Source organism: Callorhinus ursinus, unplaced genomic scaffold (genome assembly GCF_003265705.2).
Source record: "Callorhinus ursinus isolate GAN/ISIS: 27379988/994484 unplaced genomic scaffold, GSC_fseal_2.0 scaffold51, whole genome shotgun sequence".
Taxonomy (NCBI): Eukaryota; Metazoa; Chordata; class Mammalia; order Carnivora; family Otariidae; genus Callorhinus; species Callorhinus ursinus.
In genome coordinates this window covers 564,906-581,254 of record NW_027397113.1, presented here as the reverse complement: position 1 = coordinate 581,254, position 16,349 = coordinate 564,906, and the positions used below count along the sequence as shown (strand labels likewise).

At 66.1% G+C, this 16,349-nt stretch overlaps 1 protein-coding gene across 1 annotated transcript; it reads right to left on the bottom strand.

Moving 5' to 3' along the window:
* Positions 1-458: 458 nt before the first annotated feature.
* CD81 (CD81 molecule) lies at positions 459-16,349 on the bottom strand. Its single transcript, XM_025878377.2, has 8 exons — positions 16,248-16,349; positions 6,375-6,489; positions 3,404-3,501; positions 2,609-2,683; positions 2,151-2,255; positions 1,640-1,741; positions 1,115-1,201; positions 459-1,031 (listed from the first exon to the last, which is right to left on the bottom strand). The coding sequence occupies exons 1-8, from the start codon at positions 16,311-16,313 to the stop codon at positions 969-971; spliced, it is 711 nt and encodes a 236-aa protein (XP_025734162.1). The 5' UTR covers positions 16,314-16,349; the 3' UTR covers positions 459-968.

Genomic DNA, 16,349 nt, shown 5'->3' with positions numbered 1-16,349 from the left:
TCGGGTGGGCTCCCCCCGTGTGCAGAGGCTCAGACCTTCCTCTTCAGCCCTCGCAAGACGCAGCTCAGGCCCGGGGCTACCCAGTTTCTCCATGGAACACTTACAAGCACCCAAAGAGGCCAGGAAGAGTCCCTGTGGTGGGGGGACGGTGTGTGTCCTCCGCAGAGCTGTGCGCCAGGAGGAAGGGGAGTCTTGCAGGCCCTCCGCCTCAAGCACACCCTACCCCACAGTACCTGCCCCGCTCTGGGCGGTGGTGCCCAAGGAGTAGGCGGGGGAGTGAGGTTGGGTGGAGGCTGGTGAAGGCGGCACAGGACCCACCACGGGGGCACCTGCTGTGTGGAGTGCTCTCGGGGCCCCGGCACACCCTGCAAGGTCCACAGAGCCGTGCCTTGCCCGCGCCGGCTCCTCTGCCCCTCTGGCCGCCCCCGGGGTCTCGGACGCTGCAGGCACAGAGACAGTTTGTTCGCATGCCCGGATTCTCCTTTATTGAATGACTTTCGAGACGTAATTACAGTGAAAGGTGACGAGTTAGAAAGGACAGGTGCACTGAAGGCGTAAGGCTGCTTGCAGACCCGGCTCCACACAAGTGGCAGGAGAGGAACGACGGTTAAAAAAGGCATGAGCCGCGCAGCCCGGGGGGCAGGTGGGTGGGCCCAGGGGCCCTCAGGACAGGCCTGGCTGAGCAGGCAGAGCCCCTCCAGCCGCAGAAGCAGAGGGGGCGCCTGCCTCACAGTCCCCAAGGCCCGCTCACGTGCCCTCTATAGGTGACTCCAGCCCCAAAAGGTAACGGGGAACTTCAGGACAAAAACAAAACCTCAGAAGTAAAAAGGCTAATAAGTGTAGCAGAGTAATACCGGAGAAGTTATATACATGGGCGGTGACGGCCCGTCCTCAGAAATGTCCGGTCACTCCGGGGGCACTGCAGGAGTCCCGCCGGCCCTCCCCTGCAGCGGGAGCGGCTGGGCCGCTCAGTACACGGAGCTGTTCCGGATACCACAGCAGAGCACCATGCTCAGGATCATCTCGAAGATCTGCAGGGAGGGGTTGGGTGGGACAGTCAGCACCCGAAGCCCTGAGGGCGTGCCCTGAGCAGATGCCTGGCCCGCGCACTCACCATGATCACAGCAACCACGATGGCCGCAATGCCGATGAGGTACAGCTTCCCCGAGAAGAGGTCATCGATCTTCTGGTGGCAGTCCTCCTGGGGGGGCGGGGGGGCGACAGCCCGCAGACCGTCAGGGGCGCAGGCCCTCGGGCCCCCGCAGTGCAGCGGCACACGGGCTCGTTGTGGAAAGAGCACGGAGGGACTCAACCCCTCAGAAGAGGTGTGACCAGGGCCTGGTCTCTGCCAGGTTATCTCACACCCGTTTTAAAACAGACGTGGAAACGGAACGTGCTGTGTGTGCGCGCTTCCGCTCAGGTCGCTGAGCCACCCGAGGAGGGTGCGGACCTGGGCAGTCGGGGCGCCCTCCACACCCACTCTCCCATCAGGAGCCAGAGGCAGAGACCCACCAGCATCAGAGAGCGCGCCAGACAGCAGGTGCCCCTTTGGTGGAAGCCCACCCCACCCCCCGGGACCCACGCATGGCTGGTGGTGGCGAAGTGTGGGAGCAAGCCTGGGAGGCCCGGCCCCGCGTACCTTGAACAAGTTGCTGATGACGGTGCTGCCCGAGGGACACAGGTTGTTCTTGAGGATGGAGGTGGTCAGTGTAGACAGCGTGCTGGAACCACAGCAGTTGAGCTGCAGGGACCGAGGACCCCCGCGGTCAGCCCTGGGCCCTTGTGCAGACATGACCCGTGGGGAGATGGCCAAGGACACGCATCCCGCGGGCTGGCCCAGGGTGGGGGGTGCTGGGATGGTCTATTCAGGGGGAGAACAGAGCCCGGGGGCCCCTCTCCTCCCCTTCCTCCCACTGTGCCCTGGCCTAATAGGCTCATCTGGCTCACCCTGGGGATCCATGGGTCCCCGAGAGTGCCCCCAGGGGCGTCCCAGAGAGGGCTCCCTGGCCCGCCAGGTCTGCAGCACCCCTCCTGTTCCTGAGGTCTGTGCTGGGGCCAGACTCAACCCCAGCGGGGCCTGACCCAAGAGGACGGCCCCCCCGACCCCCCCCCCAGCTCCCCAGGCCTCCTCCCAGCACCCCCTCCCGCACCGTCTCATGGAAGGTCTTCACCACGGCCTTGGCATTGTTGGCATCGTCATCCACCACGGCCTGCTGCAAAGCCTGGTCGTAGAACTGCTTCACGTCCTTGGCGATCTGGGGGAGGGGTGTGCAGGAGGGGTGAGGTCCCGGCCACCACAGGGGCCATCCCAGGGGGTAAGCGTTCCCCTGGCTCTCCCTTGAAGATGATGCTTCCAAGGTAGACCTGGGTGCCCGCCCCACCCCCACCCGAGGCTGGGAGACAGGTGGCCCTGCCTTCTACTCAGCCCCTGAGCCACCTCCTCCAGAAAGCCCTCCATGCTTTTCTGCCCGGCAGGCCCCACGGGGAGCCCCAAAGAGCACCCCACAACCCAAGGGTAGGCCTGACCCATTCCCCACACCCTGAGCAGCAGGCACTCCTCCCTCCCGGCCGGGCCGGGGCAGCCCCACCACCGTGGCCCCAGGCTCACCTGGTCTTTGTTGACAAACCCCCAGATGCCAGCAGCCACTTCACAGGCAAAGAGGATGACGAGGCAGGTGAAGAACTGGGAAGGCCGCGGGGGCCGGCAGAGACACGGGCGATGAGAGCAGGCGGCTCAGGGCGGGCCGCGCGCGGACGCCAGGCGCCCGAGTGACCGACGGGTGTGTGTGCGGCTGGCGGGGGCACCCACCCCCACGCCCCAACCAGAGCGGGGGCACCCACCCCCACGCCCCAACCAGAGATGAGCCACGCGGAGGGCAAGACTCGGTCCCAGCAGTGACCCGCCGGGCTCCCCAGCATCCCCGCGGGCCGGGGCTCAGCAGCTGGGGGCTGCAGGCCGGCACAGCCCCGGGCGGCTCGGGCCCCAAGTGACCCTCTTCCGCTCCCCGTGGGAAGGGGGTCACCGTGACACAGGCGCCCACCACCCATGCCTCCTGGCCTCCCGGGCCTCAGTTTCCCCACTGAGGTTGGCTGAGGGGCTGGGACACGCCCGCTATTGTTTCTGTGGCTTTTTATTAAAAACAGAGAAGAAAAGCCACCGTAGAACCATGAGTTAGGAACCAGATGTCACAGCAATCGACCAGGGCGGGATTTCTGAACCACACAGGGACCCTGGAGGGCTGACATTCCGGGAAATGTCCCTAGGCCACCCTGCGAGCCCCCACTCCAGGATCACACCGGCAAGGGGCGGGGGCCGTCTGAGCTGGACATGGGGTGTCTGCAGCAGAACTCTGGGTTCTGCCTCTGCAGCCCCCTCCCACCCCCGCCTGGCCCCAGACCTTACCGTCCCCAGCAGACACTGGGACTCCTGGATGGCCCCATAGCAGCCCAGAAACCCCACGAACATCATCACGGCACCCACAGCGATGAGGATGTAGATGCCTTTGTGGAAGAGCGATGGACACCCTCAGTGCGCAATGTCCCCCCGAGGGCCTGCCACCCCAGACCCCTCCCCAGCCGGGTGCACACCCCCTGCCCTGGACTTGGGCCACCTGCCCTCGAGGAGTGGCGAGGGCACTGCAGCCTGGCTGCCGGGGGAGTGCCTCTCCCGCGCCGCCCCCCCCAACACCCACATCTCTCCTGCATGGGTCTGCACCCTGGGAGCCAGGCTGCCGAGGGCCGGGCCAGGACTGACTGGCACAGCAGAGTGCCCAGAGAGCTCAGCCGACAGATCTTTACGCTGCATTCGTCCCGGGGTGAGGCCTGCGTACAGCCTGCGCCCCCTGGTTCCTGCAAGCCTCTGGACTAACCCCCTCCTGGGGCATAGGGCCGTGCCCACTGCTCAGGGGGTCAGACCCAGTGGCTCCGTGTGGCTCCTTGGACCAGAGGAGTGGGCTCGAGCCGGCTTCCGAGGGACTAGAGGCTGCCGGAGGAGGTGGCCTAGCAGCTGGGGTGGCCCGGCCCCACCGAGGACAGCATATGGTGTGGGAGGGACAGTTCTAGGACAGCACATGGGGGTGCCCACCAGGCTGGGCATGGGCTCCCAGGGAGGCAGGAAGGGCCAGCACAGGGTGGGGGGCGCCTCTGGCCTGGCCGTGCTGCCCTTCTTGGTGCCCACGGCCCACCCAGACAGGTCTGGTTCCGACAAGTGCAGCTGGTGACCCACTGGGCCCTGCAGTGTTGCCCTGGATGCTGACGGAGCCCCGCTAACCTGCCCCCGCCCCCGCCAGCATTGGACAAAGAACTCTTGTCAGGGCCCACATCTGCTCCCCCGCCTCCCTGGCAGGCCCAGCCTGCCTCGGGACCAGCGGGAGGCTCCAGAAGGCCAGTCCTTGATGGGCAGGGACTCGGCAGCCCACGGGGGCCACTGCAGAAGCCCAGGTCCCAGGGCTGGCAGGCCCTGCCTCCACCCCGCCCACCAAGTGGTCCAGCGGCTGGAGCTGCTTCCCCAAGGAGAGCCCCCCCCGCCCGCCGCCAGTGGCAGGAGAGGCAAGTGGGGGCCCCTGCAAGCCAGGGTCAGGCCCCACGGTGACAGCCCAATGTGGCACCTGTGAGGGGCAGGCCAGCAGGACAGTGCCCGTTTTGTCCCCTACAAGCTTCTCCTATGGGACCGCATCCCCCTGGAGCCCAGGCACAGCCTGCAGCCCGGCTCCTCCTGGCAAGGACCAGAGCAGAAGCACAGACCTCCGTGTGCCGGGCCTGAACCTGAGCCTGTGACCGGGGTTCCCTCTAAAAGCTGGGCCAGCTGGAGGGGGCAGCAACAGCACAAGCTGCTCCAGCCATGAGGCAGGAGGGGGGACCCCTCCCCAAACCACCTGCCCACACCCACAGCACCCAGGCCCTGCAGGGGGTGGGGCATAGAGAGGAGCTGCTCCCGGACAGGCTGTTGCAGGCCTGAACCCCTGGGGAAGGGGAAGGGGACACCTGGAAGGAGGTCTCATGGGTCTGGAAGGTACTTCCCTGCCCTCAGACATGTGAGCAAAGCTGACCGCTCTGCTCCTGAGGGTGCCTGGCCCCTGGCAGACCCTGGGTGATGGTCCTCGTGGGTGCCCGCCCGCTCCTCCAGAGACTCAAACCTTCGAGGGGCCCCACAGCCCAGGGGGGAGCCTAGGAATCTGGAGATGGGAGGCTCGGGAGCCCCTCCAGGGACGGCTGGCCCTGGGAAACCACAGCCGGAGCAGTAGGCTCCGGTCTCCGGGGAGGAGAGGGGCCTCCCGGTTGGTGCTCCTGAGTCAGACCTCTCCACCTTGCCGCTCAGAGAGGATCATGGGCTGGGAAGGGACACACATCCCGTTTGTGGCCCCAGGAGCCCTGGGCCATCCCTGTTTCAGCAACCAAGCATGTATCGCAAGCCCGTGCCCCCCGCCCCAGCCCCAAACAGCAGCTGGGAGGGACCCAGACCCCTTCCGGGCTGCACACAGGATACCAGGGCAGTGGGGCGGCCGCTGGTCCTAACATGGAGCCCCAAGCCCTAAAGACCCACACACACTTCCTGCCCCGCTGCTAGGCCTGTGGAGACCCGAGGGGCCAGCCAGGCCGTTCCTTTAAAGGACAGAAACGAGGCTTCCAGAGCCCCACAAGGGCCAGGCCCTGCCTCCCACTGGCTGGGGACCAACCTAAGGAGAAGTGAGGCTCCGCAGGACAGGGTGGGGCAGGGGTGACGGCTCGATCCCCTGAGGCGGCCACAGCTGGTGCCAATAAGGCAGCAAGGTGTGGGGGGGGCGCAGCCTGAGTCACACTGGCCCCTGCCTCACCCTGGGGCCTGAGTCTCCCTCCCCCTCAGCTCCAGCTGCCTCAGCTACCAGTCCTGCTGCCCAGGCAGGCATCCAGCCCCACCCCTTCCCAGCGAGCCTCCCCCGAAATACCCACCACGAGACACAGCTCCCCCGCCCCCACCCAGAGGCCTCCTGCCACGAGTCAGCCCCCAGAGGCCATCCGGTGGGGTCCCAACAGCCCACACACCCCGTGATGTTCCAGTGCTGCCTGGGAGCCGGGCTCCTGCCCCCCGCACCCCCACCCAGCCAGGCAGGGGACCTCCTCCGCACCCCGCCCACAAGGCCCCCAGGCGGACCTGACTCCACCCACGCTCTGTCTCACCCTCTCGCCCAAAGAGCCCTTCCTGGCAGGCCTCGTTCCGCCCAGCAGCCCAGCACACAGCAAGCCTCGCTGACCTGGCCCATGCCCTGCCTCCTCCTGGAAGCCCTTCCTGACTGCCTATCTGCAGCAGTCATGATCAGACGCCTTGATGGGTGTTCCTGCTGGCCCCCCAGCCCAGAGCCAGCCAGGTCCTGGGCCCCCCCCCCAAGTGCACTCACCCACATAGAAGGTGTTGGGCGCAGGCCTGTCTCCGAGCTCCAGATAGAGGAGATTGGTGGTCTGTGGGTCATGGCGCAGCCACAGGGCCACACCCAGGATCACGCCTCCGGCCAACTGGGAAAAGAACGGGTACAGGGTTACTTCCCAGAGCACCGAAGGGGTGAGTGTGGGCTGAACCACACTGAACATCCAAGGAGGCAGGTGCTGGACCGTCACCTCCACCTGCCCGCGGGCCCATGCCGTCCCCTGCCATGTGGCACTCCCAGGCACCGCTGGGGTCTGGGCTGTCTGCCGGCTCCACACGCAGACCTGGTGCCTGACATGCCCCAGGAAAGAAGGCCTGGGTATTGGGGACCACATTCCCAATACTCGATGGGGCACGCTTATGTCAAAACAGCGTTCATTTTTTTTATCTAAAGCTCAAATTTAACTGGATGTCCTGTATTTTTATTTGCTAAATCTGGCCATAGTCCACACCAGACCCAAGGGGGTGGTTCCAGCAGTCCTCAGCTCATCGGGGAAGCCCGTGGAGGGGACTGCAAGTCTTTGCTGCCAAGGGAAAGAGAGGGGTGGGGGTCTGATGCCACCAGGACCCTGGTGGGGCCGAAGGAGGGAGCGACAGACAAGGGGAGGAGCGGAGGTTGGTGGCATCCAGGGAGCCACGGGGGCGAGGGGCCGGGCAATCTGTGGGATAAATCCTTACTGCTGTCAGCCCTGGGAAGGGAAGCCACTGCGCTGCAGGAGGAAGGAAGCACGCTGTGCTCCCAGATAGGCCAGGGGAGGGGCTGCCTGAGCAGCGAGGGCAGGACAGGGGGCTCTGCTCAGAGCCTGGCGGGAGGACGTGGCTTCCGGCTCAGGGAGGCCCTCCGCAGACTCACCGTCCTCCGAGCACAGGGCCACTGGGGGTGGGGGGAGGTGCTGAAGGGGAGCCCAGACCATGCTGGGCCCGGCCTACACAGGAGCATCTCACCATCCCAGGCCAGTGGCTATGCTGCCGTCCGGGCCCCAGCCTCCTATCCTCCAGGCCGTCCCAGCCCCGGATGCCCCACCGACGTGGACTCTGCAAGCCTGGGTGCGGGTCGGAGGGCCTCGCTGCTCGGCCGCTAGCTCCTGGCTTCCCCATCCTACCGTCTGTGTGCCGGCCACGGAGCTTCCCCCCACAGCAGCAGACACTGCCCCCCCCCCCCAGTCCCCCAACACAGGCCCAGAGCTCCATGTGCTACGTGGAGGAGAAACGCCCCGCGAACACCACCTGGCCAGACCGGCACCTGCCCCGAGGGCTGCCCCACGGAAAGCCCCAGCCGCTCCCCGGGCCCTGCCACACCGGTCTCAGCTCACACCCCCGAGGCCGGGTTGCCGGCACCTCCCTCGGAGCACCTGCCTGCCCCCCGCATGAGCCGGGGGTTTCCGCTTCTCAGCCCACCTCCCCCAGGGTTCCAGGTCTGGTTGGGGAGGACAGGCCAAGGCTCGGAGGCTCTGCCCTGACCTCCAGCAAGTGTGGGGAGGCCCACCCGGGGCCAACTGTGTGCCAGCTCTGGCCAGTGTCCCCTCCCCGGGCCCTCGGCCACCGCGTAGCCCTCAGAGGGCAGGGCCCCGGGCTCTCAGCATCCTGCACCTCTCGGTGACACCCGTCAGCCGCGGGAGACGGCCAGGGGCCCCGTGGGACGGTGGGGCAGGGCGGGTGCCCAGAGGACTCAGCTCTGCCCGAGGTGGCTGCCAGCTGCGGCTCTGAAGGAGGCAGTGTCGAGGCTGAGGGTTGCCGTGGTAACTCTGGCTTGAAACCGGCACTTGTTCTCTTTTGAAACTGTGGTCCAGAGCCGCCTTTGTAAGATGTCCCGGGGCGGAGGGGGAGGGGCAGGGAAGCCCCTGTCCTGGGCCTCCCTCTGTAGCCCTCTGTGGCGCCAGCGCCCCGGCCAAAAGCCCCGATCGGCCGCCCTGTCCCCATCAGTGGCCCAGCTGCGACCGCTCCCATTTTCCTCACGCAGCCCCTTCACCCCAGCCGCTGGGGAGACGAGCGTGTCTCAGGGTGCACGGTCCTAACAGAAGTACAGTGGGGAGCAGTGCTCAACCCACCCCCTGGTCACCACCTCTGCTGCCTCAGAAGGGCTTTCCTTCAGACTCCGGGGCAGGCGGGGCGGCCTCAGACTCCCCCACAGCCCCCAGGCCTGCACTCCTGAGGGGTAAAGGGAAGCTGGTCCTGCCTCCAGGGCCCAGTGCCTACATGCCCCCTGCTTGCTGGGGTCCCGGTCACTCCAGGCCCTGTGCAGATCCCCGGGGGGGGGGGGGGGCAGGTGAACACAGTGGTGGCACGGACCATCCCGTTCCCAGACGAGGAAACCCACGTGGCCGGGGGCAGATCACCAACCAGGGAGGGACAAAGGCAGCACCCCGACCCAGGGGGGTGGAAAGCCCTCCGCAGAGAAGGGAAGGCTCCTGCCCTGCCATTCATGGGCTGGTGGGGATGTGTAAGGAACCAGGACTCAGTGCGCTTCCACACGGCCACCTCTGCCACCCGCGTCCGCCCAGGGACGCGAACGTGCGCCCTGCACACCACAGCAGGGGCCCTGGTGTTCCCAGCCCCAAACCGGGCGCATCCCACTTGTCCCTAGACTGGCCCACAGGGGGGGCGACGAGCACACGGTGGGGAAACGTACCAGTCGGCGGAGCACTGTGCCGAATGACAGCCACCGGACCAAAGAGAAAGAAGTCCCCTTTCCACAGAAGTGTCAGAAATGCAAATCAGGTGCAGTGACAGGACACAGGCTACGGGCCGCCCGGAGACGGGGGACGGATCACAAGGCCCCTGGACGCTTTTGGGGCTGCTGGACGTGTCCACGATCGTGATGCGGTGACCGTCCCATGGGGCTCTACCTACGTCAAGGTTGTATGTTTGAAACACATGCCGTGTACTCTACATCTGATAAGGCTATTTTTAAACCCCCAACTCCCACTCAATCCCCGACCACTGAACTTCTAAGCAAGACTTTTAGGGGTAAATGTTTCACCTGGGCCCCAAGGGATCCAGGCTGCCGTCCTGGTGCCACCTGGCACCCGCAGCGAGGAGCCAGACACGCTGGGCTCGCCAGGCTTCGAGGGCCCACAGCAGGCATCTGGAAACGTCGCGCTGAAGTCTTGCCCACAGAACTGAGGTTTTAGGGTCAAAGAGGGGACTGGAGAACTGTTACACAATGGAGCCCGGCGTTCAGGGAAAGCAGGGGTCACGGTAGAGGGTGGGGCACAGAGCGTGGCAGCCAAGGGTGCCCCACCGCGCCTCGGGGTCACCTCCACATCCTCCCTGGAAGATGAGCTAACGTCCCGGTGCTGGGGGTGTCCCCGCCCCACAGAGCCCTCCGCGCAGGGTCATAGGACCCTCTCACCTGCCGGAAGCACGGCTCCCACCCACTCCTGGCCCAGAGGCCGTGTCCCCCGAGAGGCCCCACGGCCGGCAGCGCCGCGGAGGGCGCCAGCCAGCTGGGCCACAGGGGAAGGCCCCGCAGCAGGCACGGACCGGCCAGTTCAGGGCCCTGTGAGAGATTCTGTTTCTGTTTCATTCTCCCTCCTTTCTGAGAATTAATAACTAACGGCGTCAGCTGAAACAGGAGGGGGCTGCCAAGCATGCTGGGCTCCTGCCCGGCCCGCCTGCCGTTTCCAAGAAGCAGCTGAAAGGGAGCAAGAGGGAGTGGGTGCTGCCCGGGCAAGCCTGGGGCCGCCGTGCCCTCGGCCCCCGCACCCCGAGCGCCCCAGACCCACCCACGCGGGCCCCAGGGCTGCTCGCGTCACTCACACCCTCTCAGCAGCGCTGGCCGCTCGGGGGGCAGGGGGCAGTGTGTGTGGGGTGGGGGGAGCTCCATCGCAAGGCGGGGCGGGTTGGGGGCACCCGGCTCCACCCCAGCTCTGCTCCCCGACCCCCCACCTCCAGGGAAAATGTGCCAGGAAGCAGCCACCTGGCTGGGCAGTTGGGGGTCTTGGAGGCCTGAAGACCCCCCAACCAAGTAGGGTAGTGAAGGCCAAAGGCAGGAAGTGAGGCCGGAAATGCCCTCAGGGACACGGGGCTAACTCAGAGGGAAGAGGCACAGCAGAGATGCTTTTAGGACGGGCTGTGGCAGGTCAGGGGGGCATGAGGAAGGTCCTGGTGCCACTGCTCGAGCTGGGTAGGGGTCTCGGGTTCCTGCAGACTGACCCTCGCTCTCCACCCACCTTGAGGGGAAAGGCCCAACGCGGGCCCTCCCGGGGGCTGGGCAGCTGCCCCCACGGTCCTGTCGTGGCCTCTGGGAGTAGCTCAAGGCAGCAGGTATATGGAGGGAAGAGCAGGGACCCGTACCTCAGCCAGGAAGCAGAGCCTCGCTGGAGGCCCCTGGCCCTCAGGAAGCCGCCTGGCCCAGCATCTAACAGTAGGTAGCAAGGGGGTCATGACCCAGGGCCCCTGGGGCCACCAGCTAGGGGCTGCGGGAGCCACTTCCCCCCAAGAGGTGAGTGCAGGCCCCCGCCACACCCCGCTACTCTAGGGGCACATCAGAAACCCAACCCCACCACCCAATCCCTGGGTAGAAAAGCCAGGAAGTGCCCTGTTCCCCTGCCCCAAACCAACCCCACTGTGGGGAGCCCCTCGGCCCCCTTGGCCCCTGCAGGGAGGGGCCTGTGGACACAGACGTCCCAGGGACCTGCCAGAGAAGGGCACAGGACGGGCTGCAGCAGGAGCAGGCCGTGTGCATCGGACAGGCAGGATCCCGGTGGGCCGGGCACCGGCTGGGCAGGGAGATGGGAGGCGGCTGAGCTCAGGCAGAGGACGAGAGAGCAGGTGGAGGGCTCCCAGGGCAGGTCAGGATGGCCTTGTCCCTGTCCCAGGGAAGCCCCAGCCCTGGAGCCATGCCAGGCTATGAAGCAGTAGAAGGACCTCCTCACATGGTCACTTGGGGACCTCAGCCTCCTACCGCCCTAGCTGGAGGCGAAGGGGACAGCTCCAGCCCAGGGCCTGGCTGGCCCAGGGGAGTGCTACCTTGTGGGAGCTGGAGGTTTTACCACCTCAAGACAGAGTGAAAGGCCGTCTGTCCAAAGGGGGGGGTGGCTGAGCCCCCGGGTTAGGGAGCAGTGTGGGCCCTTCAGCCAAGCGGAGCCACAGCCGTGTAAGAGGGTGAGCTCCCCGTGAGCTCGCGGTGGGACCACGGTTGGTGGTTTCCAAACCCACTGCCTCTTGGAAGCCCCCACCCCAAACCCCAAGACCAAGGGCATTGAGCTCCTGGGCTCAGGCCTCCCGGCCCCAGGACTGGAGACCCAGGGAGGCGGGCAGTCCTCACGGCTGTCACCCCAGCCACACCCCGGCACCTCCCAGGCCTGGGTGTCAGCCTGAGCGTCGGGAGCCGGCTGTCAGCGGTGACAGAACCAACCTCAGCACCCATCCAAAGGAACGGCGCAGGTGATACAGGTTACAGGGAGCCATTTGACGTCCCCCAGGGCGAGTTATGAGCCAGGCCAGCCCGGCCAATCTGGGCGTGGGTCACCCAGCCACCGACTCTGCAGGGCGGGCGGCCCTGGCTTCCTGTCTTTCACCTTCTTGACAATGACCGTGGTACCCAGTCACTGTAGACAGGCAGGGCAGCACTAACTTCCCCAAGTTAGAGGACAAGGGGGCATGGACCCCCAGGCCTGGGCTGTGCTGCTGGCCCCTGGGTCCCCCGGCCTCTGTGGCTCCCAGCACCCCCCACCCGGAGCACCCGCACCACCGACTGGAGGGACTTATGGGCCCAACCCCACGTCCTAAGCCCCTCACTCTGGCCAGCCCTCAGCTCATGCCCAGGGAGGGTGGCCGCCCCGTCCCCGGCAGCTAGCTTAGCAAGGGAAATCCTCAGCCAGCGCACTGGGCCTGGCCCCCTGCCTGCCCTAACCCTAACCCCTGGCATCCGGGGGTCCACCTGGAAGCCCCCAAGTGGTCTTATGTGAATTAGCACCTGCTCTGTCATCAGGAGGGGCTTAAGCCAGGCCCCAAGGTAGAAACTATGTGTGCTTTGGGGGCAGGGGGCATTGAGAAGTCTAGAGGTTTCTGGAAGCATGCTGGATCAAACCACATTCCACGGGATAGATGGAAAACAACTCGGGAGAAGGGTCCCGAGGGCCAATTCCAGATGAGCCTGGTTCTCGGTCAAGGACAAGGCATGCTGGCCACGGGGCAGCTCCAGGGCTGAAAACCGTCCAGCCCTTGCTGCGTGCCCTGGCCTGGGTCCTGGGATGCCAGGGCCAGAGGGAGAAACGCTGTGCCTCTCCCCCATCCCCACCCTGAAACACTAGGCCAGTGCAAAGGTGATCATCAGCTCCTCCCACGGGTGCCTGGACTTTGCCATATTGATTTGATCTGGGTTCTTGCCCTCATGGGGTTTCAGGTGCTGAAATGAAGCCATGGGGCAGAGGATTTGGGAGGGGTGGCTTTTTGGGTCCATCTCCCTGTCCAGACTTCAAAGCAGTATGAGCTAGGGATTGGGGATGAGCTCTACTTCTGGAGGCAGACCTGAGCTGGGGGGGGGGGGGGGGGGCACTGCATCAGCCTTGGAGCAGCGCCCGCCAGGGTCCCAGGCTTCTTGGTGCCTGGACATCCTCATTGGGGGGGGCGGCTATTTCGTTTCAGGGACAGACCACAGACTTCCTCTTCTTGTCCCAGCCCAACGGCTGTTTCCCCCAAAGCTCTGCCACTCAGTCCGTCCACTCGCCAACCCCCCCGAAACCGGCACAGGAAATCCCCACCCCCACCCAGAGCCTGCCAGGGTCACACATCCCCTATCCCGGAAGGAAGGCAACAGAACAGCTAAGTGACAGACGGTCATGTGCTGTCTGGAAGCGAGAATTAAATGCCAGTTAGCGAGGCTTCTAATCAGCCCTGTTCCCAGCGTAGTCTGGCTGCCCTACCTCTGGAAGGCGGCCACTGAAGGCATCAGGCTGGAGGAGTGGCCAGGCCCAGGCGTGGGACGCTGTGCTCTCCCTGGCTGGCCTCCAAGGACAGGCCTGTGATCGTACCCACTTCACAGATGAGGAAAGCAAGCGGGTCTCACACGTGCCAGCTGCCTGCCCCAGGTCACAGGGAGGGGAACCTCTGCTCTTCCTGAAATGCCCAGCAGCAGAAGCCTGAGAACCAGCGGCCTCTGCCAGGAAGTGCCAGGTCCAACCCCAACAGAGAGGATTTCCACGCTGCCGGGCAGGGTGTCTGTGCTGTCTCCCAGCTTGGCCCGGGTTTCTGCTCGTGCTCCTACTCCTGGCCCCGCCGGGCCAGGGAACCCCAAAGCAGGCGGTGGTCAGGCATACTGAGTGCACGCCGCCTGGGGCCCCGAAGTCCTGGCTCGTGGAGGAGAGAGACGCGCCTGTGAGCGTGCGGGGTTGAGCGGGCTCTTTCCTGGAGAAGCCAGCCTGGCCGCCTCTGAGGCCTGCTCCCAGGTGGGAGCCTTTTCACTCTCTAAGATGCAACTTGTAAAAGTGGCCCAATGCAGACATCCATTGTCAAAGTCTTCTCCCGGCTCCCCCTCAGTACCCACTCCTGCACTGTGCCCAGGGTGCCCGGCGAGCGAGAGTCAGGCCAGGCACCAGGGGCCCTCCCTCACCCAATGCCTTCTGGGGCACCCAAAGCCCCTTCCCCAGGGCACTGCCCACACCGGCCAAGGACAGCAGTCTTCCTGCTGGCCATCTGGGCCCTACAACCGCTTCCTGAGTTGGCCCCTAAGGGTGGTAGCTAATCCGCCAACCTGGGGGATGGGATGTGGAGGACGTCCACCTTACGGAGCAGGAAGCCAAGGCCCAGGACCCAGACCCGAGCAGTGGGGTGAGCGCTCCATTGTCCGGAACCAACCCCGCAGCACCACGCTGTCAACCAGGTGGGGCAGGACGCCGGGGCAGAGAGGGGCCCTGCCAGAGTGGTGACCCCCAGCCCCACCCTGCTCAGCTCTGCATGTGCCCACTGCAGGGATGGGTGGGGCCATGGTGACTGGACTGTGGGATACAGTTCTTAATGCTCAGCTGGGTGGCTCAGGAGGGGAGAGGCCTGGAAACATTTCCTTAAGCCTGAATAAAGAGCAGCCCCTGGGGATGTGTCAAACCTCCACCCCAGCTGCCTGGGGAACTACCAGGCTCGCCCAAGCAGAGCTGGGCGGTGAGCAGGGGCTGCCCTGGAGACCTCCCAGGCTGGGCAGAGGGGAGGGACTTACCCAGCACTGACGCTCAGCCCAAGGACAGGAATCTGCTCCGGGAGACATCCTCTACCTCTGTCCACCCTCATCTACCACCTCCTGGTCAGGGTCCTCACCCCACATCCAGGTTCTGCTTGTAGGGGACGGGCTCAGAGGCCAGCAGAGGGGCGTCTGCGTGTCCCCCTGGTCCAGGGCGGTTCAGGCCAGTCCTGGCCCTTCCTGACAGCCCCACTGCACCCACTCCCCAGGCAGAGGCCAGTAGCTACAGCGTCCCCCCAACCTGTGCCCTCCCACCCGGGTGGGGTGTGTAACCTGCACTCCACTCCCAGCTAGAGCTCAGCCCAGTCTCCGTCCCCCACCCCAAACACCTCATCGCCCCGAGATCCGCACTGGGATCCTCCACACTGGGACCCTCAGCTGTGTAGCTGGGAAACAGACTTGCTCAGGGGACCGTTTCAAAAGTCTATCCTCCCGCGTCTACTTGAGAACTACGCTGTCTGCCAGATGTTGTCATGGTCCTTGCTGAGAAGGGGTGAGCAGCCTGGGGCGGCAGAGAGGTCCAGGAGGGTTCCCGGGCACTGCCCAGAGGACTGGCCACAGGGAAGGAGGGCAGGGCCACGGGGAAGGAGGGCAGGGCCAAGAGAGGGGTTCCTGCACCCACTCGGGGCCCCTCCCCAACTCCAACACCGGCAGGAAACGGAAACAAAGCCGAATCACTCGTGGTCACTGGCCAGCAGTTCCCACCCAGGCCAGGAAAACGCAACTTGCAGGCCAGCAGCTTGGAGCGCCTGAGACCTTCCTGCACCCCAAGACTGACCATCCTGTGGGTACCTGTTTCCGAGGGGGATGTCCAAGCCCACACCTAAGCCCAGACCTGGGCATCCACTGGGACCCAGGCCCCGGAGGAGCCCAGAGACGCTCAAGTCCTCAGGGCCCCCTGCCCTGTGGCAGCTCAGAACGGCCGCCCCAGCCCCACTCCCCTCAAGGCCTCCACAGCCTCCTGGGAGAGCCGGGACTGCAATCTCGGACTGGCTGAGGAGTGCAGGGGGGCCGGCCCCACAAAGAGCAGCCACCGCGGTGCGGGCGCCCACCACGCGGGCCACAAGGGGCTGAGGCGCTTCCTGTGCGGGTGCCGCCCCGGCCCGGCCCCTCACCGCCATCCCCGGGGCCGCGGCCGGCACACTGGGGTGAGCGGGGCTGGGCCAAGTGCGGAGCGGACGGTTCCCAAGACTAAGACCCAGTGCGCGCCCCCCCACCAACCCCCGCCGCGGCCGCCCATCCAGAGGCGGTGGCCCAGATGAGCTCATGGAGGGCGGGGCGCCGGGAGCCCCGCCCCCGAGCCCCCTCAGTCCCAGTGAAGCAGGGTGGTCCTTGACACCGCAGCCTGCCGCGCCGAGCCCGCAGCCACCGCGCCGACCGCCATCACCCGGCGGGCACAGACCCGAGGCCCCCAAACGCCCCGGCCCGGCCGCGGGGCCCTAAGCCCGGCCGCGCAGAAGCCCCGAGACCCGGCTCGCAGCAACCCCCCCCCCGGACGACCCCCACCTGCCCGTCTGCCTGCCCAGGACCCCCATCCGCGCCCGGCGCCCACAGGTGGCCCCGCACCTTGGCGGCCTGGCTGCGCCCCCTCTACTACAGGGCCTAGCGGGACGCGCGGCCTGCCGGGCTCGGGGTGCCCCTGTCCCCCGCTCTCCTCCAGCCCCGGCTCACCCAGAAGACGAAATTGAAGACGAAGAGCAGGTACTTGATGCACTTGGTGCAGCCCTCCACCCCCATGGCGGCGCCGGCGGCGAGCGGCCTGCGGGGTGCGCG

Bases quoted from the DNA above. Each gene is read 5' to 3' on its own strand.
- CD81 (XM_025878377.2), bottom strand. From the start codon at position 16,313: ATGGGGGTGGAGGGCTGCACCAAGTGCATCAAGTACCTGCTCTTCGTC. The intron at 2,256-2,608 runs GTGAGCCTGGGG...CCCCTCCCCCAG, and splicing joins GGTTTGTCAACAAAGACCAG to ATCGCCAAGGACGTGAAGCA. The intron at 1,202-1,639 runs GTACGCGGGGCC...CCGCCCCCCCAG, and splicing joins TCATCAGCAACTTGTTCAAG to GAGGACTGCCACCAGAAGAT.